The 27,181-nt window shown below is 41.1% G+C and overlaps 1 protein-coding gene across 4 annotated transcripts; it reads left to right on the forward strand.

The window, feature by feature from the left end:
- Window positions 1-1,262: 1,262 nt before the first annotated feature.
- Window positions 1,263-18,964, forward strand: LOC109680711 (eukaryotic translation initiation factor 1A-like). 4 transcript variants are annotated; one of them, XR_012444631.1, is made up of 8 exons: window positions 1,263-1,606; window positions 5,491-5,574; window positions 5,974-6,077; window positions 7,657-7,707; window positions 13,190-13,271; window positions 14,420-14,522; window positions 15,449-15,540; window positions 17,928-17,975. XR_012444631.1 is itself a non-coding variant. In XM_074064138.1 (7 exons), the coding sequence occupies exons 1-7, from the start codon at window positions 1,591-1,593 to the stop codon at window positions 17,931-17,933; spliced, it is 435 nt and encodes a 144-aa protein (XP_073920239.1). In that variant the 5' UTR covers window positions 1,267-1,590; the 3' UTR covers window positions 17,934-18,067. The 4 variants fall into 4 exon arrangements, 3 of the variants coding, with proteins under 3 accessions (XP_073920239.1, XP_073920237.1, XP_073920238.1); XM_074064138.1 differs by lacking the exon at window positions 14,420-14,522 and having other exon boundaries at window positions 1,267-1,606; window positions 17,928-18,067; XM_074064136.1 differs by lacking the exons at window positions 13,190-13,271; window positions 14,420-14,522 and having other exon boundaries at window positions 1,269-1,606; window positions 17,928-18,964.
- Window positions 18,965-27,181: the final 8,217 nt, after the last annotated feature.

Consider the following 27,181-nt stretch of genomic DNA (forward strand, 5'->3'; position numbering starts at 1 on the left):
AGTCTCCGGAACATAGGAGTCCTTGTCCTTTTCCAGGTCTCCCACCTAATGGAGCAGGAAACAGGGGCCTCTTAAAATTTACTAAGAGCATGATGAGCCTGAAAGTCATCAAGTCAAGGGACTTGCCTTTTTTTTTTTTTAAACAGCGATTTATTTCATTTGGAATTTTCCTGCAGGCGGGGCTTGGTGGTTAAGCCTGCAATCCTAGCTACAAGGGAAGGCAACGATCCAGAGACTCCTGTTTGGAGGCCAGTCAGGACAAACAAGTTCAGGAGAGTCCATCTCAATCAGTGACTGTCAACCCAGCTGTTCAGGGACCAGGCTAGCATAAACCCGAGGCCTTGTCTCAAAAAGGAAGGTTTCTTGTTTTAAGTGATACGTTAACACATAAAATTGTACCCACTCTTTAGGTGCTACTTGATGAATGGACACATCAGATTAAGCACACCCATCTGCTTTATCATTTCTTCATGGCGAAAACTTTCAGAGCCTGTTCTCCTAGCTTTTTGAAATGCACAGAATTATTACTGTGCGCTAGCCTGTGTCACAGCACACCAGAGCTTCTTGCTCCTGTCACTTAGTACCCATTGATCCCTCCATTTCTCCTACTCTCCCAGTCTGTAGCGTAACTTTTGTGAGAAGTACTGAGTCGGATTCCACATGAGAGAAATCCTGGGGTTCCGGTCTTTCTGTGCTTGCTTATTGCGCTCCATGTAATGACCTCAGGTTGCATCCACGCTGTAGCCCACGGCAGGATGTCGTTCTTTTTGTGAGCAAGAAGTATCCCAGTGCACATTTTTTGGATACACGTTCAGTTATATGTTCCATTGCCATGGGTTTTTTATAAAGTAGCAGAGCGAAAGATCCGTCCAATTCCGTCCTTAAGTTCAGCCCCTCCTTGTTGACAGGTCCCACCTTGACGGAATCCGTCAGGCTATCCAAACTGTTTCAGAGTACCTTCTCCACGTGTTCTACTAGGTGGGCGCTGGGCCACGCAAGAACAGGCAGGGGCCGGGGCGGCGAGGCGGGTGCACGAGTGTTGCGGGGAGGGGGGCGCTTAGAGACATGCCGGTCCAAAGAGGCGACAGGGCGCGGGGTCAGGAGCGCGGGGGTAAACGCGAGCGCTTTGGCGGGGAGGCGCGTGTGGGGCACAGGCATACCTAGAACGCAGGGATATGGAGGCGCACACGGACACCCAGGCGAGGAGCACGAGGGCGCTGTCACGAGGGAGCACGCGGAAGCTCGGGAGCCGGCTCGTTCCGCCGCGCGGGGGCGCGAGCGCGCAGGAGCGGAAAGGAGGGACCCCGCGTGTGGGCAGGGGCTGTGTGGTGCGCAGGGTCTCTCGGGGGCGCGCGTGCGCCAGCTCGTACGTGGGCACGCTGACCCCAACCAGCTACGGAAGCCTGCAGCAGCTGTGACGACGCCATTTGCCTCCCGGCTGAGGTCTGTCGTTAGGGGACCTCACACGGTGTGCGGAGGGCCTACTACTGACAGCCTCTTGCAGCTTGCCCACCTAAAACTTAGCTTTCCAAAAGGAGTTGTAACCCACCTGGACTTACAACCCACCCCACCCAGGTTACCGTTCGCGCCATGCCAAAGAATAAAGGTAATGCTGCGGGGCATGGTTCGGTTGTATTTGGTATTCCCAGTCCTGACACCTACCGGGTGCAAGGCGCAGTGTCAGTTCTCCCTGTCTGCTTGCCGCTGGACCTGCGAGTGTGAGCTCGGGAGGGGCGCAGGGAACTCACTGCTCTTTCCCAAGGGGGACGTCGGGGTGGACCCCACACCATTTTTGTAGCAGCTCCTGTGGGAGGAAGTGAGCTTTCGCGATAGAGATGTGTAAGGAGACCTCGCTGCGCGCTTCCTCGACTTGGCAGATGGATCCCCCTTGACCTTCCCGGGACGTTTTGAGCAGTGCTTAACTTTCAAGGGCTACCTTAATGACCTCGTACTTAAGTAGGTGTTTTTATGGGCTGTTAAGAGTATCGTTGAACACAGGCCTTTTTCCTTCTAAACGGTGGGTGGACCTTGCAACACTCTGAGGTTTCATCTTCAGCGGCTTATGCTACTCCAGCCCTTCACAGATTTTAATACTCGTTTCCCAAAACTTGACTTGTTCCATGTTTTAGCAAACTTTCACATTCTTTTCCGATAATGGATATTGTGCGAGTGAAGACGAAGAGGTTCCTTAGTTCCACAGTTAGATGTTCACAATTGGATTCGACAGTAAGTTTACTTGGCAGTTCCAAAGCAGCAAACCTAACCCTGGTAAAAGCAGAAGCGTGCACAATCAAGACTGAAGGAAGCTCTTCTTGTAGACCTAAGGCGACCTCTCGTTTTTAATGCTCCAGTTTCTGGAAGAAAACTTGTCGGCAGAAACAAAGTTTTGCTATATATATATATGTATTTTTTTCTCCCATATATATATATATATATATATATATATATGGGAGAAAACCGTATTTCATAGCGCACAGTACCTTTCTTGGATTCTTGGGACCCAGACTTAACCCCCTGTTCTTTGTGTCTCACACCTGGCAGCAGGGATTCTACTTCATTTCCTCATTTCACTGATGTGTCATGTTTATCCCTTATAATGCCTAGGATTCTGTGCCTGACTTAGTGCAGAGTGCCCTGTAGACATCCCAGCTCGTCGATTCCAAAACCGACTGGCAGGTCGTTTTTGTAGCCTGGGTTTTACTGGTAATTACACTTGGGAAGACTGGTCTGGGGAGGAATGTCTTCTTATCTAAGTTAGAAGAAGAATTACACTTTTCTCCTAATGATACATCCAGTTTCCTTTCTATGCTATAAACTCTGATGATACTATCTCTCCTATGCATTATCCTCCCTATTCCTGACTCAGTCGGGATAAATAATAGGTTCCCTATGGTGCGTCCCACACAGGACTTTTAAACTAAGTAAGATCTAAGAAAGTCCTCATTAGAGGAGGTCTCCAAAAACACATCTAGTTTGTTTAAGCAAGGGTGTGTATGAATTTTGTGTTAATTTTAGTTTTACATAGCGACATAAAATATTACAAAGAATTACAGTTTTTGAACGTGCCTTTTTTAAGGCTTGTCTCAAAAGAATAGAAACTGCACAACTTTTTCATTGCAGTGAATTGAGTATGGTTAATTCTGGTAAACTTTCAACAGACCATTTTTATATGGTATTTAAGACACAGAAAGGAATATGCACAATAAAATAAACCCTGAACATTTGAATTACAGCATGATTAAAAAGCCATCGTGCACCTATTTGAAACCTCTTCCTCTTTCTCCCTTTTTTCTGTAGATAAGTGCCATCCTGAGTTTTGATGTTTTTGCTCTCTCCTTAGTTCACAGGGCACATCTCTTGACCCCAAATTAATTAATTTTGTCATTTATGGTGGTATTGGGGTTTGAAGTCAGGGCCTCAGGCTTGCTAGGCATGTGCTGTACTTGGCTTGAGCTGCACCAAGCTGTTTAGTTGTTTCTGCTTTCTCTACCACCACAGGGTCTGTGTAGGGGGGTTGCCTGGGACCAGCACGGGGCCCTGATCCTTCTACTTAGGCTTCCTGTGTAACTGGGATCCCAGGTGTGAGCACTGGCCTGAGACTCTGAATTTCATAAGAAGCAGCTTTCTAAGGTAGAAATAAATGCTGTAATTTTAAATATCACAAGCCTTGTAACATTGTCATGATAACGGCTACCCGAGTAAAGTTACATATTAGTTGGGGCTATATGTTGGATGACTTTGGGTTTGCCTCATTCTTACTCTGCTCCTCACATCAGGGAAATGGCCATCCATTGGCTCGCTTATGAATATTATGGTAAGGTGCACTTACACCTTAAGAGGGTTACTACAAAGGATTTAAAAATCGCCATCTTTTAGAAATACATGAATGACTGATAGCGTATTTCAAAAACTACCAGACCTTGTTATATAACTTAAAATGCAGCAACCCAGCGATCCTTTTCCTAATGCAGCATATTTTGTACAGTGTGTTTTGACGTTGTAGTGTGGCTAATACTTGAAGTAGTACAGTACTTTTCTCTTTCTAGGAAATTAGTTTGGGTGTGTCTTGAGAGTGGATCAGACCTTGAATGTGAATGGGTCAAGAAATTGAGGAAGCTCCCTTATCTTTCAGACTATCAGGGAGCATATGAGACTACCACAAGGGGGAGTTTGTGCATTTGAGAAGTAGATGGTTATGTTTAGAGACCAGCTGTGCACACGCTGACTCTTCTCCTTGGTCTTTCATTACTTCACAGCCTTCCTCCCATCTTTTGAAAATGGGATCTGGCGGAGAAGTACTCCTATTATCCCTCAGTTACTTAATAGAAAAATCTCAGAAGGAAATACCATTAAGAAATAATAGCTGAATGTGTTCAATTTTAGAGAAGTGTGCATTTAAATCTTTAGTATGGTGAGGTTGTGATGAACGTTAGGGTGACAGAGGACTAAATGTTTTTCTTCTTGGCTGATGGGAGTTTAAATTAGGAGAGCTGATCCAAAGCCTGAGGAACTGAATGCATACCCATTAACTCGGAAATTCTTCCTCTGTACATTTATTCTGCGGAAGTTGTTTGTAGGCTAATGTTCAACACAGCAGAATTTAATGACAGTGAAACAATGAAAGAAATCAAAAACCGGGACAAATACACGTTAGTGGTCAAGATGTTGGACCAAGTCTGTAGTCCTTGGCATGACATGATACTCGGGACAGATGATTGAGTGTGGTTAAAACACACTACAGAAAAGAATGACACCACCCTGTTTTGCTTTGGAAAGCGTGGACAACGTGTTAATATTTGTCGCTGGGTGATAACATTTTCTCTCTCCTACACTTGTATATGAGGTGTGGTCTTATTTTAGAAATACCCAAGCACAATTGCTCGAGAAAGGTTACACATTGGTAGCTGTCCCCTGTGATCGGAACCTCAGACCAATGACAAATGTTCTGAGAAGACTGAAATTTGGTAATTTTCCTTCCTTTTTGGCAGTATGGGGATTTGAACTCTGAGCTCATGCTTGCTACATAGGCACTCTACCCCTTGAGCCACACCCTCAGCCCTGATTTTGCTTTGTGACTTTTCAGATCGGGTCTTGTGTTTTTGCTTGAGCTGACATAAAGACCTCCCTCATCTTCCTTCCTGTGCCTTTCAGGTAGCTGAGATTACGGTCCTGCATCCCCATGCCCAGCTTGTTGGCTGAGAGGGTATCTCACTAACTTTTTACCCAGCCTGGCTGGGACTGGGATTCCCTGATCTCCATCTCCAGAAGGCTGGGATTGTAGGCATGTACCACTACACCTGACCCTTAAAATTAGGTACATTTTTGAAAGTGTTGTTTCCTGTTCTGTTAATGTAGCTACTTAGTGAAATGCTTCTAATTTTCAGGTGGCTTTACAAACATGCTTTGAAAGTCATTTTAGTTTGTTTCATAATTCTGTGTGAGAAACATTAGACTAGTACAATTAATTTTGTATTTACTTTTACTAACTAGGGAAAGGAGGTAAAAACAGGCGCAGAGGTAAGAATGAAAATGAATCTGAAAAAAGAGAGCTGGTATTTAAAGAGGATGGGCAAGGTAAGACTTGCTAAGTTAGGCTCTTTTTAGAACAGTTTTTATTGTTGCTAACATAAATTCCAATATGTAACCTAGAAGAGAGCCATTTGTTTGTTTATTTATTTATTTGTTATCTTTTTATTTATTGCTGGGACTGGGGTATGAACTGGGGGTGGTGCCCTTGCTGGGCAGTGGCTCTACCACTTGAGCAGGCCCTCAGCCCTTTTGTGCACTGGCTGTTTTTGAGAAGCATCTTGAGCTTGTGCCCAGGCTGGGCTGGACCTTGATGCTCCCCATCTGCCTCTTGAGTAGCCGGGATTGTGGCCGTGAGTCACTGCACCTGGCAAGCAATGTGTTTTGAGGGTATTTTTCCATACATTTAAACAAATGTTGAGTGAGTCTCTTTTTTACTTTCCTCAGAGTATGCACAGGTAATCAAAATGCTGGGAAATGGACAATTAGAAGCAATGTGTTTTGATGGTGTCAGGAGGTTATGCCACATCCGAGGAAAACTGAAAAAAAAGGTAGACATGTACGGTCTGTTTTACTTTGATATGCAGTGGCCTATAAAATGGTTCCTTTCACTGTAAGAGCAAGAAATAGGTTTTTGTGAGTTTCCAAAAGACTTTGATGAAAAAAGGTGATTTACATGACGGTGTAAAAAGGAAGATCAGGAGACCCTTGGTCATTAGGACCTGCTCAGCCTCAGCTGTATTCCTGCCGGAAGTGTTTACTAGGATTGGAATAGTGAGGAAATAAGTAGACGAGTCCAGGCTACAAATCGAATGGTCTGGACTCAATTAAGTGTTTCTTCCACGTAAGAAAAAGAAACGCTAGAAATTGTTTAAGATTAAAAGAGACTTCACAAACTTAGTAATGCAGTACACTAGTAAAAATCATGGGAGTTTTGGAATGGGGGAAATGCAGTCCTTAACAGCACACAAGACAGGTTTATAAATCAGATTACAAGTTTCTTCAGTGTGTGTTTTAAAGTTTTTTCAAGTCTCTTCATCCTTCCTCTTCCAAAATTAATGGTACTTTTAGGGGCTGTCTTTCTCTATTTGGGCTGCTAGTACAAAATACCACTGTGTGGGTTGCTTATAAATTGTAGGGTTTATTTCTTACAGCTCAGGAGACTATTCTCCTGGAGACAGTTTAACGCCTGGTGAGGTTCTGCTTCTTGATTCATAGTGGCTTGAGTGTTGAGAGGGACCAGTGTGATTTCTGGGGCCCCTTTTATCAGGGCACAAATCCCATCCATGAGGCTCCTCCCTCATAGCCTTATCACCTCCAAAGACCACCCCCCCCCCCAGTAAGTCACGTTAAGGGTTAAGACTGCAACAAATGCATTTTCCAGGGACACAAACACTTCAGGTAACAGTAAGATCTATACTTATGTTGATTGATTGCTGGATAGCTGTGTTTGCATAGAGAAGTAATTTTTACATATTTGGGTAATTAACCATCTGAAGGATGACTTGTGATTTTGGTCCCTTTCCACGATGAATGATCATTTTTCGACAATTTCAAATGTTCGAGTAGTTGAAATAAAATTGCCCCCTGTTTACGCAGGCTCCATATATACTGTGTGTACTATACTTTTTCCTACATTTTTAATTATATTTTTTTGCTTTAATTGCAGTCCTGTTTCTAGGGAGGAGCTCTGCCATTTGAGCCATGCCTGCGGCCCTCCTCGCACCTTTTTCTTTTCTTTAATGGTGCTGGGGTTTGAATCCACGTCCTTGGGCATGGCAGGCAAAAACTGTACCACTGAGCTACACCGTAATTGTTTCTCAAAAACCTATTCATTTGTTTACCTTGTTAATTTTGCGAGACGCCTGTCTCTGGGTAGCCCAAGGTGCCCTGAAGCTTGCTATTTGGCACAGGCTCGTCTTGAATTTGTGATCCTCCTGCCTTGGCCTCCTGGGATTACAGCTAGGATTACAGGCCTGCACCACCACCTTGTCCCTTTTGCAACCTAATTCTCGACAGATGCTTTTCCCAAAGTGGGGAAATTGAGGATCTAGTTTGTGGGGACACACATCTAACATTGTTCTGTACCATATATCTTTTAAATAATATGCAGGAAATTGTCTTTTACAGGTTTGGATAAACACCTCAGATGTTATATTGGTTGGTCTACGAGACTATCAGGTAAAAAAAAAAATCTCATTTGAATTTGTACTGGGCCCTTGTTACTTAGTGGTTAATGTTTGAAAGATCACAGTATTGGCATCTTTGGCCAGTTCCTGCCCATAGGCTCTCTCACCATTCTGCCATTAACATTATTACGGACCCTTGAGTCAGAGATTACGGCTCTTTTATTGTTCAGAATAATTCTCCAAGTTGATTAATAGTATATGTATCTTGTGGGAAAATGCTTTTTTCTCTTACTATTTTAAATATACGATGCAATAAATAATCCCTGGTAGGTGTAGATAAAAACCACAGATCCTTCTGTTCTCATTCATCTGAAGGCCGTGTGTTAGATGCTCTGGGATGTTAAGAGATGGCGATTCCCCAACACTGGTCTGTGAAGTAATAATGGCTCAAGCTGACGTTTTTCACTGCTCTTATGGTAAAATGGCAAAATTGTCCATTTTCTTTAGCAGTTCTAAATTACATTTCCTAAAAAGAATGACAGCCTAGGGAGGAGGTGTTCATTTTACAAAGGAGTCTTCCTTTCTAGTTTTCCCCCACTTTCTTGTTAGGGCATGTCAGTTGTACTATGTGTGTGGGGGTCTTTCATCGTGATATTTCCATATATGCATGCAGTGCACTCTGATCACTTCACCCCATTACTCTTTGGATCCCCCACAGTCCCCTTAGAAACATCTGTCTCACAGTTTGTTTGTTTGTTGTTTGTTTTAATGGGTTTCATTATGACTTTTCCATACATGCACACAATGTACTTTGATCCTATTCTCCCTTGGTAAAACAAAAATTTAGTAATCCTGTGGAGTTCCAGTCACTTACCACCTTAATGTATTTTTACTGGGGAAAAGGAGTTTTGCTGCATTGCCCAGGGTATCAACCTGGGCTCCAGGACTCAAGTGATCCTCCTGCCTCAACCTCCCACGTAGCTGGCACTGTAGGTGAGCCCCACCACACCCAGTTCATTACTTACGTCTTCATTTTTTAAATTTAACGATCTGGGAAACTGTTATTCTAGGAATGCAGATGAATAAGTCAACTCTTCCATTCTCTTGGGCCTTATGGTCTTGATAGTCTGCTGGTGGAGCATGGTGATGTGCATGCAAATGGTTAAAATACAAACTGTTCTTTAAGCATATGCTGTCAATTTAGGTAGGATGAGCACACAAGCTGTGGTCATACATAGCCCTCTGTAAGCTCAAGCTTGAAACTGCATATGCTTTGTGAGTTTGTGAAATCCATTTGATTTTCATGTAGAAGAAACTCATCCCTTTTAAGTTATGATACTGTGAAGTTTCCAGTGTGTCTATTGCTGTGCTTTGCAGGTTTCTGTAGGTATCTGTTAGGTCTCGCTGCCCTACACTTCAGGTCCTCTTATTTCCTTGTTGATCATTTGTCCAGTTGTTTCTTCTCATTATACAGTGGCCCCGTCAAGTCAGCTATTCAGTTTTTTACCTTTTATTATTATCCTAATTGTTGTTGGCTTAGCTGGAGGTTGAACTTGGTAGGCAGGCCAGCACTACTACTTGAGCCACCCCGCCAGCTCTTTTTTTTCTGCATCGGCCAATTTTGAGATAGGGTCCCACTTTATGCCGTGGGACCACCTTGGGCCGTGGTTCTCCTACTGGGCTTCCCTGTGCAGCCAAAACCACAGCCCCGTGCTACCGTGCCTAGCCATTGGTTGAGAGGGGGTCGTGTGAACTTTTTGCCTACCCTGGCCTGGAACCACTATCCTCCCAGATCTCCACCTCCCATGCAGCCAGGAACACAGACTTGAACAGCCATGCCTGGTTTGGAATTTGTTTTTTTGGAGAAGTTCTGTGTTTTCATTTTTATTTTCCATTTAGTGAGACTGTTGCGGGAATCTCAAGCTGAGATACAGGACACTGAGGCAATTCAGCAGGAAGCAATGGTTTAATTGTGCCGGCACAGACCCAGTGGACTCGTGTCGTCCAAGGGCTGAGCCCCTGAGAGCAAAGGGGTCTCACGTTATATACCCTTGCAAGCAGGTTACAGAAGCAAGAAGCAAACCTCAGCCCACATTTGGTTGCAGGTGACTTTACTGGCTATTCCATTCCCCCAGGGCTTTGTGACCTTCTTCATGTTTCAGTGTTTTATCTCTCTGCTTTGCCATCCCTTCCCCCTGCCTCATTACCAAACACACCCTGTCTGTTTCTCTTCTGGTCTCCTCCCTGCTACAAGACATCAGTCTCATCATCCCATCAGTATTTGTACATATGTTTTCCTTTAATTCTTTAAATGTATTTATAGTAGTTGATGTAAAGTCCAACTTCTGGCCTCTGTGAGATATTTTTTGCAGTAACTGTTTTTTCTCTTGTTGGAGGCCATACTTTGTGTTCTCAAGGTCTCCTACTTTTTGGTGGTGTTATTGTTCAGAACTGAACATGTGAAATACAATGTAGTGAGTCTTAAACTGGTTGCTGCTGCTTTTTTGCTAGTGACTTTTCTGAGCAAATTCTGTGGCCTTGACTGCTTGGTTCCTTTAGTGGACAGTTCATGTTTTTGGTTGAGATTTTGTTAGAAGCAGGAAGCCTGCCAGGTGTCCTGATACCACCAATAATCCTGGTACCTGGGAGGTGGAATGCGTAGGAGCCTGAGTTCAAGGGTTAGTTACATGGCAAGACAGTCTCAAAACACAACAACAGCAACTATGCACTACGCTAAGCCTCCCAGTCTATGAGGGTGACTTTGTACAAGTTGGGATACACTGAGCCAGTCAACAGAGCACTCATCCTTAGTTTTCATCTCGTGCTTTGAAGAGTCTCAAGGTCAGTCAGAGCTGAGAATAGGGCCTTCTAGAGATAAGAGATTAGTGTCTTCTCTTTTGTGAGCATCTGCTCGGGCTTTCTAGATTCACAGAAGTGTGCTGGGGTGTTCCAATCTCCTGTGGACATCGACTTCTAACACTTTTACGTTTTTTTGGTTGGGCTTTTTTCCCCAGATGTTACCTCTGCTTAAAGGCATTGCACAGACTATTTTTCTCTGAATCCTTTGGGCAAAGGGTGGTGGAATATTGCTAGTGAATAAGCTCTGAATTATTTCAAATAAAGGAAAGCTTTACTGTAAGGGGGAGCTTCCGGGTACTACGGAATAGCTCTGTAGAGAGTGGTGTTTTGACAGAGGTCAGAACTTGTTCTACATCTTCCAGTGGCTGCTTCGTTGCTGATTTTCATGGCTACATGGAACAGGTATGAGAGGCATAGGAACAGAGTCTTAGGACAGGGCAAGTTAAAATACTAGAGAGCTTGGTCTTCTGACAGTCACCCATTTTTCTCCAACAAGCACTCTTCAGATTATCATGTGCATTTGATTATTTTCAGACTTCTGACAGAATCGATAGTGACAGACTTTGGCAGTATTCTCAACTCGTTAGAGAATTTCAGTGAGTCTTGGTGTCTGTCACAAGCCCCTCTCTTGGAGCAACAGCCCCTCTCTGTGGGGCCCAGCTAACTGGTGGCTAAAGAATAACAGATTGGAGAAGTTGATGGTATAATGGGAAAGCTTCAGTGTGCTTGTTCTGGGAAGACAGGTCTAAGGGGAGTTAGGAACAGCCTTGAGGTCATATAGCAGGGAAAGAACAAAGGCAAGACTTGGGTGTTTGCACAGCTAGTGCTCCTGGTGGGAGCATAATCTGAATAATCATCATCCCTGAGTCATGACACGAAGTGCTGCTGCTCAGGTGCAACCTCCCTTTGCTTCACAGGACAGACTTTGGTCAGATCCACAATGCCAGAATTAAAATAATGTGAGGGGGAAAGAGCAACTCAGAAAAGGACACTGTGTGAGAGACAAAGTGGAGTCTGGTTGACCATTGGATTCTCCTCCACTATGACTGTTCTGTGCCTCTGATTTAATAGACTCAATCATATAGTAGTTTTCTTTTATAAAAACTTCCAAAGTAGAAAGTTACAGGTTTTCTCTGAAACTACATATTTTCATTCAAATTTGAATCCCATGTGCATTTTAATAAAATCTTTTTGTATTTGTCTGCACGTACTGGCTCACTTCATATGGTCAGTGAATCACCATGATTATTTTAGTTGCCTCTCTTTGGATTTCTTTGCAATTAATTGTAAGGCATCAACAGGAACCTCTGCCCACTCACCAGTCTAGCTGAGTCAGGTTCTTTAAAAGTTGAGCATTTTAGGTCTGTGCTTCTCAGGGATGTTTGCACCAAAACCACCCGTTGGAAAGAGCTTTTCAAAATTCAGTTTCTGAGGGTGTGCCCCACATCTACTCTCAGTCTTAGAAAGGAGTTAAGTATTTTGAAACTGCACAGATCATTCTGATTGGCAATAAATCCTAAGAACCAGTTGCAACCACGAAAAGTCTGGCTGTGCGGCTGCTAACATGGAAGCATTAGCACTTTGTATTATCTTGTCACTCTGTCTCTTGGTTCTCTGGTGACAGCAGAATTACCCATGGTAGGCCATCTTACATGATGCTGCCAAGAGATGTGTCTAACATCTTTTCTGGGAATGTTCTCTCAGTCTCAGTCACCTGGTGCCAGAGTAGCATTTTAATCTTTAGTAATGATAGCTTTTACGATGTGGGCGAGAGCGTTTTAGCTTAGTCTGCAGGTTGCAGAGCATCCCAGACCTGTGAAGGTAAGAAAGCAGCAATTGTGCAGAAATCTTGTTGTTTAGAGGTCCAGGTGTCTGGGTTTTCTCACAGGAAGTCTCTGCTTTACATTTTCCTCAGAGCTCTTCTGATTGTGACCTTTCCTACAATTTGGGAATGGCCAGTACCCAGGGAAAGGGCTGAAACATTTTAAATAATTCTATACAAAGTCATTAAGATAGGAAACACGGTATAGGGAGAAAATAGTTACACAAGCATCAACTGAACAGAATAATGAGGAAAGGAAAAGCCACTCAGCTCAGGCCCAACTTCACACTGACATGTTTTTCTTGGACCCATTGTACTCTTTTTCAGTTTTGAATTGTGTTTCACCTATAAAGTTTACATTGCGGTTTTTCTGCTTCAAGAGACTTCTAATCAAAAGTATTACTAAGTAAGATGAAGGGGAAGGTTGTCTGTTCTGCTTTTATGAAGGTTAAATCTGTAAAGGGTCCTTTGCATGAATTCCTCAGTATTAGTTATATGCACCCTACCTTTGTTTTCGTTAATTTACCCCCAAAGGTTGTTTGTGTTTCTTTGTTTGTTGTGGTACTGGGGTGTGAACTCTTGGCCTACACCTTGAACCACTCCACCAGCCCTTTTTTGTGATGGGATTTTTTAAGGTAGGGTCTCTTGAACTATTTTGCTGGCACTGGCTTCAAACTGGGATCCTTCTGATCTCTGCCTCCCCAGTAGGTAGGCTTGTGCCTGGCATATGTTTGTTTGTTTGTGACAGACGCACGGAGTGAGTTTTTCCTTATTGTGTGTAACTTGAAAATAATTAGGAAACAAATGATACTTTGTTCTCACCAGTTTAAAACATTAATTGTTTATTTTTAAGGATAAAAAAGCTGATGTAATTTTGAAGTATAATGCAAATGAAGTTAGAAGCCTGAAGGCATACGGAGAGCTTCCAGAACATGGTAATGTCTATAGTGTTACCAAATGCTGTCATGTGCTGTTATGGTTCCTTAGGGATAACATGAGGGGTTTTGGTAGAATTGGGTCTGTTGTGTGTTACAAAATTTTAAGTATGGTAGCATTTTAGAAAGTTAAGTAGGAATCACTAAAAAATGTTCTTTTGGTGAGCAGTTGGTGAGTTTATAAGCTTTGAATGTAGAGCATCCAAGAATGCCATTTAGGAAACTTTTTCTTACTCTCTCCTTTTTTGGTACTAGGGTTCTCCTCCTTCTCCTGCTCCTCCTTCTACTTCTCCTCCTCCTCTATCTTGTTTTCCTTCTTTCTCCTCCTCCCTGTTCTCCCCCTCTTCCTCTCTTCTTCTCCTCCCTTGTTCTTTTTTCCTCCTTCTTTGCTTCTCTTCTTTCTTTTTTTCTTCTTTCTCCCCCTCTGGCTTCTTTTCTCTTCCTTCTTCTTTTCTTCCCGTTTTCCTTCCCTCCTTTTCTTTCCCTTCCCCTTCTCCCTCGCCTTTGTTCTCCTTTCTTCATGCCTTCCCTCTTGCCCCTGCCTTCTTAAAATACTGAGTTTTGAACCCAAGACTTCTGTGATGCTAGGCAGGCACTTGATCCATGCCTCCAGAACTGAAGGTATTTTTTAAAAATACAGTCTCACATCTTAGTCCAAGATGAACCCAGACTGTGATCTCCTACCTATGGGTTTCCGCACAGTGAGGGCCACAGACCTGGCTCATTTGCAGAGGTGTGATCCGAACAATTTTCTTTTTGCCTGGGCTGGCATTGAACCATAATCCTCCCAGTCTCCATCCTCCCCGTAGCTGGGATTATAGCTGTGAGCCACTGTGCCTGACCCCTGATAGTAGATTTGAACTCAGGGTCTTGGGGTCAGTAGTCAAGTGTACTACCTCTTAAGTCACCCCTCCAGGTCGTTTGCTTTCACTTGTTTTTCCAATAGGGTCTGTGGCTTCCTCAGGCTGGCTTCTGACTACCGTCCTAATTTCACAGTTAGGATTATAGGCATGATCTACCACACCCAGTTTACTGTTTTGAAATAGGGTCTTGCTAATTTTTTTGATCAGGCTGGTCTCAAAATAGGATCCTCCTTACTCCACTTTCTTAAGTAGCTGGCAACTTTATTTTGTTAATTCTTTTGATAGGGGGTTTCACTATGTACCCAGATGAGATCCCCCTGCCTCAGTCTCCTGAGTAGCTCGGGTTGCTGGTGTGCTGCACCATTCTCAAGAGACTGGCAGTTTTCATGTAAGCATTGCCAATTATGATACTTGTTTTGATTTTTATAGAGAACAATGTTCTTTTATGTGTTGGCATGGTTAGGAGTTGTGTGGTTTTGTATTGCAGTGCTGGGATTAGAACCCGGGGCCTTCACATAATGTAGTACTCAACCACTGAGCTACATCTTATCGGTCAGAAAGATTTACTCAATTCATGCTTACGCGTAAGAAATAAAACCAAAACAGAGCTGCTACACTTAAACTGCCAATAATTTCATCAGGATCCTCATGTTACATTCCCAAGCCCTTCATGATTCATGATTGTATCTACAGGGTATATAAAACAAAAATACTTATTTTCTTTCTGAAAGGCCAACATAAAGCATTGTCACTTGAAAACTTGGAAAGACTAAACTAAGACCATGCATGAATTTGTAAGCCTCAATGTTTTCTTTATAGGGCAGCTAGTTTATTTTTAATTCCAGTGCATTTTATCATAAAAATAGTAAGATTCTTCCTAACAATGATGATCCTCATGAAATTATTGGCCTTTTTAAAACTAGCAGCTCTTTTTGTTTTATGTCTTACAGGTATTTGACTAAGTCTCTCTGACTGGTGAGAACTCGCATACTATGAGGATATTTCTAGGCCTTTCTCAAATCCTTTCTGAAGGATATTTTGAAGGTTTTCAGTGAGTCTAATCAGAGCCTGTCGGCTTTACTAAAATACTCTTTTGAACAAAAGAACACATGGCTCTTGTTTTTGTAACAATTTTTAAATGAATGATCTTCTGGGGGACTTTTATTAATTTGATCTCTGGGATTTTTGGTAAAGAAACATGCATGAATTGAAATAAAGAATGTGTATTGTTTTATGTCAGACCCATTTCTTTTCTTAATAATACTTAATAATATTTTGATTATTCAGTGGGCATTTTTGTTATTGTATGTTTAGCTAAAATCAATGAAATGGACACATTTGGTCCCAGAGAGGATGATGAAATCCAGTTTGATGATGTTGGAGATGATGATGAAGACATTGATGATGTAAGTATTATGACCCTTACAGATGTTTGGTGTATGTTCTTTATGGATTATATGTCTTATCTGGGAGAAAGTCCCCTTCTTACCCTGATATTTTCCTTTGGCTTGATTATGCTGAATACGTAAATTTAGGATATGTTTCTGAGCTTGAATATTCAGCACTTGAATATTTGGAACTAGCCAGAAACAAGCTGTTTATTCTCTGCTTTATAATCCCTTGGGATATCTCTTTCTCTCAAAATCAGGATTCGTTTTGGCAGAAGCCGTGCCATAATCCTAGCTGTTTTAAGGAAGAGTACGTAAAGAGGTAGTCGTTGACAATTTCTTTTGTGTGTGTGCGTTGCTGGTAGAGGGGTCAGCATAGTGTCTTCCAAGAATTTTAGCAGTTTTGAGCTCATGCCTTTTCTGAAACAAAATATTTGTGTTAAAAAGACTTATTTGATACAGCGTTGAAATTGCAGCATCCTTTGACAACCTTCTTTCAATGGGGGCATGTTGTCAGGGTCCTGTTATTTTATCAGGTATCACTATTGCCCTAAACCTCATTTGGAGTTGCTGTGTGATTAATTTGTGAAAAACGGCTGTTCTTCCTAGCATAAAGTAGTGAGCTCACAAGAGTACTATGCTTTTTAGTGTTCTTTTGCTGTTCTACATTTAAATGAAATTCCTTGATACACATTTATTATGACAATTATGTATATGTATATATTCATGTATAAACATGTATAAGTTATGCTTAGCAAGCACTCTGCCCCTCACCTTTATCCTTAGCAGTATATCCTGCAGTATATTTAAGTCAAAAATATTTATTTTCTTAAACGTATGTATACCTATCCATACACACACACACACACACTATCCCATTCCAAACCACTGACAGTACTTATACTGTGAATGTGTGTGTAACTGGGATGGCAGTATAGCTTACAGTTCAGTGAGGTTCTTCTTTTAATTCCCCAGTAATGAAAATGTATAAAGCCAAAAATAATGAGTGTTTGATTAGACACTAAGTTGAAAGTTTAGAATACGTAGAGTAACTTTTCAAAAAAGATTGCATGTGGCATAATTACCAGAGCTTGTAAAAAATGCACAGGGCCAATCTTGGGGAAGTCATTTGGGTCTCAGGTGACCCTAATGTTCACACCTCATGGAGAATCCTTGATCAAAAACAGTGATCTCTAAAATTTTATTCCCTAATATCTTTGTAAGAGCATCTTCAAGCTACTCAAAGAAGTTGAAAATTTTCAGTTCAAGTAAACATCAGCTAATTTTACAACTTGCATTTGTTTATACGTGGTTTGTCATACCATCCCATTTTCTATTTTTACATCATTCCAAACCATTTACATTACTTATACTGTAAAATAACATAGCCTCTACCCCTATTCTGTACCACTATTGTGTGTGTGTGTGTGTGTATTTATAAATTGTATATACAAGTTTTAAAACATACATCACTCCAATGTTACATAAGTCTTAAAGCTATCTAAGTGTAAAAAGGAAGAATGGTGAGTAGTGAACATGTTCTTCTAATTTCTTTGTACAATTCTCTTTCGGGACCCTAAGCCAAAGGAGTCTTACGACAAAACAATATTAATGATACTTTCCTGAGACAAGAGACTGACATATCATGTCACTATTGGTTGTGGCTTAAGGGCAGACCTGAACATTTTGTCAGCTGACCTTAGTTTTAGATAATTAAAGATCCTGTCCAGACTGTATGTATTAATACAAAGCTGTGTGCACAGATGATAGACTAGATGAGAGTGTAGGCACAGTAACCATGTTTTCCGGAAAATATAATCTATGCCACTATTTCTTCTGGAACACTTTGAGTGGGCTGAGAGGGGAAGGGATTGGAAAGAAGTGGGACTATTAAGGAAATTTGGTATTTTGACTATTTCATAAAGGCTGCTTTTGTTTAAGACCTGAGGACTCTACTACTTCTAGAGCAGCTCTCTTTTTACAGGTTTGAACATCTGCAAAAATTTAAATTACACTAAATTAAAATTAAGTTAGGGTAGATTTAGTGTTGCTCCTGTGACCAGATCGACTCAAATTAGAGAATTTGGTTTAGTGATACTTCTATTCGGAAAGAATTATATATATTCCTTAGTGTGTATGATCAGCCTCAACACAGCAGATCTCTAGAAACAGAGAAGGAAGGAGATGCTGAGTTGTATTGTGGATATTATGGATAGTGTGTAACACGTATAAGGATATTATGCATAACATATAACATTCTGAAAGCGAGAAAGATATTCTGGCAACAGAGAGGAATAGAGGAAAATTTGATATACAGAATGTTCATAGAACTTTAAGGGCGTCTTACATTGCGTAGAATGTTGTAATGATTATTTTCATCCATCTCCTGTTCTTCTTGCTTCCAGATCTAAGCTGAACCCAATGTGTTATATCCCGAGTATTCTCAGGGTCGTTCTACATTCGGGATCTTGGTCGTCAGCTGTTAAGAGTAAGACTTCATTTAGCTTGCCAAGGAAAGCAGATTGGTTTGTTTGCATTTTAAAAAGTATTTGTTATATTTCTTTGAAGACTGAAGATGTTGTGTTAACTGACATGTGAAAACGTAGATGTAATGCTACCATGTGCACTGATAAACCAATACTTCATTTCTAGTAAACGAATGCCATCACTCAGTTGTTTCCCTTGTGACCAGAGTGGATTTTAGCCGCTTTCAGAACCGTTATGTTCTAATTATCTGGACGTTCTCTGGAGACTTTTTAAATCTAATTTATAAATTTTTAGAATTCATCAACATAAATCTGCATTTGGAGTTGAAGAATATCGATCTGTTTTTGAAATGCATGTACCCATGTGTATTCTTAAAACTTCGATATTTTATACATTCTTGTTTGTCATTTACATTGCCACTGTACCAAAAACAAGCATTTTCAAAATGTAAATTTAAAAGCATGGGTAGCAATTTGGGGTTTGTAACATTAGCAGCTGGAGAAATTGAATACTAAGTGATAACCAGTTATCTTGAGGTTTTAAGGGAACAAGAAAGTGAAAATAACTATGCTGTTGTATTTACATAGAAAAGTTTTGAAACAAGACAGGTTGTAGTGGTACATAAAACATTTACTTTTACTTTTACAAAATAGGTTAGGTAAAAATGTCATTTTACTCTAATTAAATTGCATTGTACAAGTGAAGAGCCAGTCTCATAATAAAAGAGGTCTCTATTTTCCTGATGCAAGACTCACAGAAATAAAACCATAATAAAGTGTCACGTTGAGCATCTGGTCTTCTTACTTTGTGTTACTGGCATGTTGTTACACATACTGATATGATACACATACTGGCACATCTGACTAGCAATTTGTATCATAGTCTCTCTTTTTAAGATTTGCTTATTTTATAAATTTGTTAACTCTAATAAAGTAAGATCTGGCACACAGTTCAATCGTCTACGTCTTTAAGGAAACAGAGTCATTGATGAGTTTGTAAAACATTCTCCCAATTATTTTCACAACTGAAAATAAGGGAATACAACTTCACATGGCTTTGTAACAAAAAGGTAACAACTATGAAGATGAATAAACCTGCATTTGACTGTGTCCCATTTTGCCATACATCACAAACACACCAACACCATAGATTGAAGATACGAGGCCGGGTTATTTATTTCCTGAAATAAGTAAAATAAGAAATATAAGTACACGGTGTAGTTTGAAGTTCTTACTCTGTGGAGTTCTGAACACTGACATAAGTGGGATGTGTCTTGAGAGTAAGTACTGCTTTTAACACTTAAGTAAGCAGATTTAACGAGCTGACTTACCGTCAGTGTTGATGAGTAATCAAAACTCACATTTCAGAGTAATACATTAAAGGAAATTGCTGAATTTACAGGGTATATCCTCTTGCCGTACTTTGCCTAAAGCTTAGAATTGTGCTTCATGAGTGTAAAACTCCTCTTACACTTTTCTTCTAGCGATACGGTTTGTCTAAAGATTCTTTGAAAAGACAACTGTGGTTGCAATTTGTGGATCTTTGTTGTGAAACACTTTTGCTTTTGATTGATAGTCCATTTTACCATTTCATCCTGGAAAGTCTAAAATTGCAATTAAACATTAAAGCAGGAATAAGACACAGCTCTATGTACTCTACTTGAAGGAGTTGTTTTGAAAACATTGTGTGGAGATTTTCTGGTTTCATGGTTTTGATTATGTTCTAAATGGTTTTAGGCATTGTTAGCATAAGCTGGGTTATTTGTCAGAGTCTCTGGCTCTGTCTGTAACAGTAGCGCAGACCTGATACAACTGTCTTCCAGACAGTGGTATGGGCCTAGGTACTTCATCACCACCTATCTGACACTCAGACCAGTCAGGGCAGCAGTGCATGTTCAGATAACATAGTGCGTCACCTGGCAGTAAGAGTCACATGGATGTGGTGACAGCAAATGCTGTTAGTACTTAGGGTTTTGTTTTGTTTTTTTCTCAGAAATGGTACCTTAACCCCACAATCATTCACACCTGGATTGGGGCAAAAGCCTGGGGTTCCCTTCTGCCTGTGTCAGCTGTTGTGTCCATTACAGAGCAAATGGTAACTGGATATGGTTTGAGCTAGGCAAATAAATTCTTGGGACCTTCTTTGCTCATGTAATACCCAGGGCTTTTCTCCTAGACTTCTTCAGCTCAGTGGCCTGTGGGTGCAAGTTGAAGTATGATGAATCTGTGGCCAGGCAAACTTTCTGTTGGAATTCTTCTGGCAGTACCTCGAGGATGGGGCAACAATAAGACTATTTACACTGCTCAGTGTCACATCAGCCTGCACTGTAGAGGGACAGGAGTAGCTCAAAGGTTTTCTTGCCCTACCTGTTAGTGACAGGCATTTGTACACTATGCAGGAGGGAGAGGTGAAAGAAATACATCTTTCTTTGGTTGTGGCACTGCTGTGAATCTGCATGTGATGAGCAGTGTCCATGTGTTTTCCTATGATGTTGTTGGAATGTCTTCTTTTTACCTCAGATGTTGTTTGAGTTATCTCTCTTGTTGTGTTTTAATTCGTTTAGCATAGGTTCGTGTCCTTCATTTTCCTTTCGTGAGGAACCAGAACTTTATTCCAATGATCTTTTATATTTTTGTCTCCATTGCATTTTTCCTGCGCTGATCTTAATTTCTGTTACTTTTGGATGAAGACCGCTCTTGTTTCACTTGTATCTTGAGATGCAGTGGTAATCTGTTCCTTCATGTCTTTAAATTTTTTTTTATGGTGTACTTTCTTGATTTGGACATTGACTGCTATAAACTTCCTTAGTAGTGCTTTTGCTACATCACATGGGTTTTGATGTTTAGTGTCTCCATTTTTGTTTTATCAAGAAGAACTTATTTTTTCTTATTTCCTACTTAATTCCTTTGTTGTTCAAAAATAAGCTGTTTATTTTCCATCTATTTGTATGGTGTTTAAAGTTTTTGTGTTTGATTTCTAACTTGATTCATTATGGTCAGAAAACAAACTTCCCATGAATTCAGTTTCTAAAAAATTGTTAAGACTAGGCTTATGAGCACTCATAATCTATCCTAGAGAATGTTCTATGTGCTATTAGGTAAAATGTGTATTTAACAGCTCTTGAATGTAATAATGTGGGTATTTGTTAGGTCCATTTGGTACCAGGTGCAAGTTAACTTGTATCTTTCTTACCTAGTATTTTTGCCAATTTTCTGGAAGGCCCTGAAATCTTCCCATCTGTGGTGCTCACTTTCATTCTTTTTTAGCTGTAAGCAATCTGACCAGGTGTGGCTGCAATCTACAGCACAAGTGTAGATATGGTGTTAGCTACTACTGTTTTTCTTTCTTTCTGCAGATACTGTGGGCTAGTGGGACTTTAGCCTCTTCCTAAGTCTGCAACTTTTATCATCCCAGTTCTTTAAGGAAGAAAATCTGCTAGAGTTTGAGTAGGAATGGGTTGTGGCCAGAGGTGGACTTAATTCTTCTCAACTGAGTTGTGGGGATAGCTCAGAGGAAGAATACCCAACTCTGGAATATGTGGGCCTGGTCTCAGTTCCTAGCAATGGAAAAAACAATGAAAAGTAGATCAAAGGAATAAAACCATAAGGAAAAATGAGAGATAAAAAATAAAATTGTAAAGATAACACAAAAGAAAAAACCCAAACAATAAGTGATAAAATACATTGAAAGAGAAAACTGAGTGAAACTTGTCCTAACTTGGAAAATCAATCAGGGGTGGATGCGATGGAATATGACAGTCTAATCTCTGCGTGTCCCAGGTGTCCTGTATGGGAGGAGTAGCGGCTCATCCTTCCTTCAAATCATACAAAAATTAACTCCTGACACACTGTAACTCCATATACAATAGCTAAAATATCATGCTTTTAGAATAACTATAATGCCACTTAGAAGATATAGACTAGAATATTTGTGACCTAAGGTTATGCAATGATCTCTGATATACACAAACAGTATAACCCATACACCATAAAAATGATGAATTCTGCTTCATCAAAGTCAGTACTTCTACAGTTCAGATGATACTGCAAAGAAAAAAGACAAGTCACACACAGTGAACACGTTTGCAATTTGTATATCTGATAAAGACTTGTACTCCAAATATATCAATAATGTTTACAATTAAATCTCAAACTCACAAACAAAACAAATTGAACCAATGTCAAAAGATTTCTTGGGGCCCTTTTTTCCTTTTTCTTTCTGGGACTGCTTCTAACTATGTAGCTTAGGCTGGTCTCGAACTCATGATCATCCTGCCTCAACCTCCTGAGTGCTGGGATTCGAGGTTTTCACCACCCGGCCTAAGAAAAGATTTTAATCAGTATTTAACCGAGGAAGATATATGAATATCCAGGAAGCACATAAAAAGAAGCTCACCATGGGCTAGAGTCATCGCTCAAGGAGTAGAGGGCCTTCCTAGACAGTGCAAAGCCCTGAGTTCAAACTCCTGTAAGGTAGGGGAAGGGGGGCCCGTAAGTAGGGTGTGGGGGGAGAGGCTTACCTTTATTGAGTAGGGAAATGCAAATCTAAACCACTTCGAATCCACAATAACTGCAATTAAAATGAAAAGAAATATGAAGTGTTTTGGAGGATGTGGAGAAACTGGAACCCTTCTACATTACCAATGGCAATATAAAATGGTAAAGCAGTTTGATAGTTTGTTAAAGAATTAAACAACGATAAAATATGCTTGCCCTGTTAGGAATTTACTCAAGAGAGTGTGGCCACATTCTCCATTGCCAGGAATCCGCACCACACCAAAAGGCCTTGTTTACAGCAGCACAGTCAGGCCTGGTCGACAACAACCATGCCATTTATCAGCAAAAGTCGCCCTGCTCTGCATAGTGCCACCACCTAGCCAGGCCACACTCACCAATGCCAGAAATCTGCACCAGGTCCTGATTTCTGCAGCCAAACTGCTCCGAAATGTGCTGTCCTCCATAGCAGTGGATCTACACCTCACACTCCTCTTCTAAGATGCCATGAATCTATTCCAGGTCCTACTCTGCAAAGCTTCACCACCCCCTTAATAGTTTCTGCTCTCCATAGCCACGCGAAACTACCAGGCCCTGCCCTACACAGTCAAGCAGTTAGGTCAGTTTCTGTCCTTCCCTCTTGGGGAAAACCACCAGGTCCACTCCTTTGCATTCAGTAGTCAGGTCAGGCCCTCCTCGCCACAACCAGTGCAAATCACCAGGCCTTGCCCTACATAGTCCAGTAGTCACTGCGGGCCCTGTACACGACAGCCAGACCAAATCATCAGGATCTGCCTCGTGTACCAGTCAAAAATAACAGACTACGCTTTTTGCAGCCAGGCCAAACCACCAGGAATTTCCCTCTGGAGCCCCAAGCAAGGTCGGTCTCTGCACTCTGAAACAGTGCCACTACCTCAGGCCCTGTCCTCCACAGCAGGTCCGCATCACGAGGCCCTGCTTTCTGCAGGCCTGTCTTCACACCAGTCTCCATCCTACATAGCAAGGCCTCTCACCAAAGGCCAGTCTTCTGTTTCCTCCCTTCTCTGTCTGGTATGCTTGTCCCTAGGACTCTTCAGCCTGGGTTTACTTCAAAGGCTTTTCTTCTACAGCAGCTCACCTAAGGCTGAGGTCCTATGTCTTGAATCCCTGTCTGATCATGACACTCACAGGAGCTCTTCCTCATCCACCAGTCTTGGTAAATTTATTTCCCCTAGTGAAATGTCTTCTCGTCCTCCCCCAGGTACATTGGCTTGAGCTCTTCTTTCTTCCCTTCTGGGTTATCATCCTCAGCTCCTCTCCCTCCTCCCATGGGTTTTGTAGCCTGGGCTCAATTTCCACCCATAGCCTTGATAGCCTTAGGTGCACCTTGCTCTCTCACCTTGATGCCCTGAATTCTGTCTTTTTCAGAAGAGTTGAAATAGGGAGCATATCTCACTCTTCTTCACCACCTGTGCTGGGGCCCTCTGTGAGCATCCCCAAGGATCCCAAAAGGAATCAACATCTACCCACTGTGCGGAGTGAACTGTCAGATGCATGATTGTTGGGAAGTTTTGTGAGCCAGAAATCCTCATCCTGACCATTTTGAAGCCTCCTTACCACAAGATCCCATCATCCAGTGTCTACCTGCTATTGGGCTTTGATTCTTGTTGCATTTCTCCCTCAAAAAGGGCCTGCTTCTGCCCCGAGTTTAGGTTTTTCTTTCCAAGTTGCATCCTACTCACTAAATACTTAACAAATTAAATTAAAATGTTGTCTTTATGTCTTTTAAGGTACAGTGACTTCTTTTCTTGGTGTTAGAAATTGAGTCTAGGTATATGGTGCCCAAACTTTATTTGGAGCTATACTTCCTTCAGGTAAATGAGTTTTGATTGTGACAAAAATGGCTAACTCCTTGCCATATTGGGAGCAAAGGAAGAGAGGCTTGTATCTGGAGCCTGAGGGCAGGAGTGCTACATTTCTAGAGGAAAAAAGTGTATGTGCTCACACTAGTGGAACCAGAGTGTTAGGAGGCAAGGGGTGATTCAAAGTTAATGACTGACATAGGGATTAGTCACATATTAACTGGAGAGCTCTGAATGGAGAATCCTATTGTAAAAAGTAATTATGGCATACTCTGTGAGGAGGAATATGAAGTTGACTGATTGTGTGTACATTGATTAGTAGTTGCTTGTGTGTAAATGATTGACAAGAACTGTAGGAGCATAAACCATCCTATGAACAGGGTTGATACTCTGCTCTTGGATCAACTGGTGACATCCATGGTCCTATACCTCCTTGCACGTTGTGCTCTTGTTTTCACTTTAAGACCAAGCTGACAGTATTCACACCACTTGAAGATTCCCAAGAACCTTGTGTGAGTCTATGTGGACATCATTAGCATTCACTCTGTTACACAACAGCCCCACCCATACATTTGGCAAAGGGAATGCCTTCATTTGTGGTCCTGCTGCGATGGCTGAAGGACAGTAACATTCTGGAAAACATCTGAATGTCTATCCACAGTTGAATGGATAAATACATTCTGATACATTCATACAACAGACTACTATGCAGCAACAAAAGTATCAAACATCCATATCTACAACATGAGTAGATCTCAAGATCACAGTATTGAGCAGAAGAAGCTAGGCATAAAAATGCCCATTGTATAGATTTTATTTCTATTAAAAGTTTTAAAAGAACAAAAATTGCAGAGCAGCCAAGGTCCCATGTGACCTAAAAACAGTAGTGGTTAACTTTCAGGTATAATGACCTGAAAGGCATAAGGGCATATTCTAGGTTACTGGAGTGCCAGTAACATTTGATGTCTTGGTCCATTGTCAGCTTCCAAGCCTGTATTTCCTTGGTAAAATGCCATCAGTTTGTTGTTCCTTCAGGTTTGTGCATTCTTCTCTTTGCATGTGTTTAACTGCAGTGAGCAAATGATTTGAAAAATAGGAAAATGTGTAAAGCACAAAAACAATGGGCAGAAATACCCTTCAAGTCCCAAATCATTTATTGCAACTTGGAAAATCTCAAATTCTGTCTAACCAATTATTTCTCATTTGTCATTTGTCTGCAAAAGAATGACATGCAGTGAGATGAGGCTGTTAGTAGTCTCTATCTTTCCAGCAGCAATATTTATATTAAGTTGCAGAAACATTTTTTATTACATTCAACTGCTTTCTGGACCTTCCTGTGATTTTTCTGAAATGTATGGTGTATGAATTTCAACACATTTATTCACAGTAGGGTCAAATAAAGGATTGTGAATAGCTGATATTTACATGATGCTGTTGTATTAAATACAAATGAAATCGGGGCTAAAGTCACTTTATCAAAGATGAATTGAAGTTTTTCAGGTTTTTGTCCCCAGCATTCAAACGATATAACTTTTCTCCTTGAACCTACTGACATGATGAATAATTACAATAATATAATTTCCCTAATATGGCATGATTTATGCATGAGTAGAAAAACTACCAAGATGCTGCAGGTTTTCTGTATTTGAAGATACTTACATAGTCAAAGTTTATGGATGAAAACTCAATCTGTCCATCTTCCTAAGCAAGACAGGTTCCCTATTTGGTGTGCACATGCACGCATGTGAAGGTGTGCAACCATGCTCATACACACACTTGTCTGTGTGTGCATTTGTGGGCTTTCTACATGGCACCATCTCCTCAGAGGTCAGAGCAGAGCTTAGATAACCTCCATTAGCTAAGTTTGGGAGATTTCCATCCTTCCTGGAAGCTTCTGAAACACATAAAGAAGGCTCTATTTATGACTTCAGAATGAATTGATTCCTTATATTCACTTCTGCTTGTACTTTCTTCTGAAAAATGTAACAGCTTTTTCTGAGAAAGCCATGACTATTCAAAAATTTCCATTCTCAGGCAAGCAGAGAATTATGTGTGGAAGAATGCGGAGGCTGATATCAGACAGACTTGGCATACTGTTCCATATACACCATTTAGTGTATGACTTTTAGCAGGTCCCTTGATTTCTTTAGGCTTTAGTTTCTTCATCCGTTAAATGGAAATTCAGCCCCCCTTTCTTTCTTTTTTCTTCCTTCATCCTTCCTTCCTTCCTTCCTTTCTTCCTTATTTAGCAGAAGGCAGTTTTCACATTAGCACCACAATTGGCAATTATTGTGCAATTCTGCTGTGATCGTGACTAATACATGTTTATTGACTAAGTAAGGGTGTGCACTGATTGAGGTACATGGCAAAAATAGTTACAAATGAGAATCATAGTCCAGATCCTACTTCCAGGTAGGCAAGAAATCACCAATCTTGCTCTTACCGTAAGAAAATACTGGGGAAAATGAATCAATGTAATTTTCAGATACATCAGAGAAGTTAGGTTCCAGGGAAAATCACCACCCTGGAATCTTGAAAGAATGTCACATCCAAGTGTCATAGCTGTGATCTCCATATGGATCAGAGCTCTCTGCACTCACAAACTGGTAGGAATAATTGAATGGTAAATAAGTTAAATGATTTCAAGCTGAATGTGGACTGCTATGAAAGGGAGGGAGGACATCCTTGGGGCTTAAACCTTTGGAGTCATGCACACATGGACTATAGTTCAAGAATTGGTTATTCATGGGGGAAAATGTTACAAAGAGTTCCTACTTTCTGTGGCTTGAAGACAAGAGTAACCACTGTCTAATTTCATCAATAACCCTCTTTTAAAGG

This window comes from Castor canadensis, chromosome X (assembly GCF_047511655.1).
Source record: "Castor canadensis chromosome X, mCasCan1.hap1v2, whole genome shotgun sequence".
In the NCBI taxonomy this organism is placed as follows: Eukaryota; Metazoa; Chordata; class Mammalia; order Rodentia; family Castoridae; genus Castor; species Castor canadensis.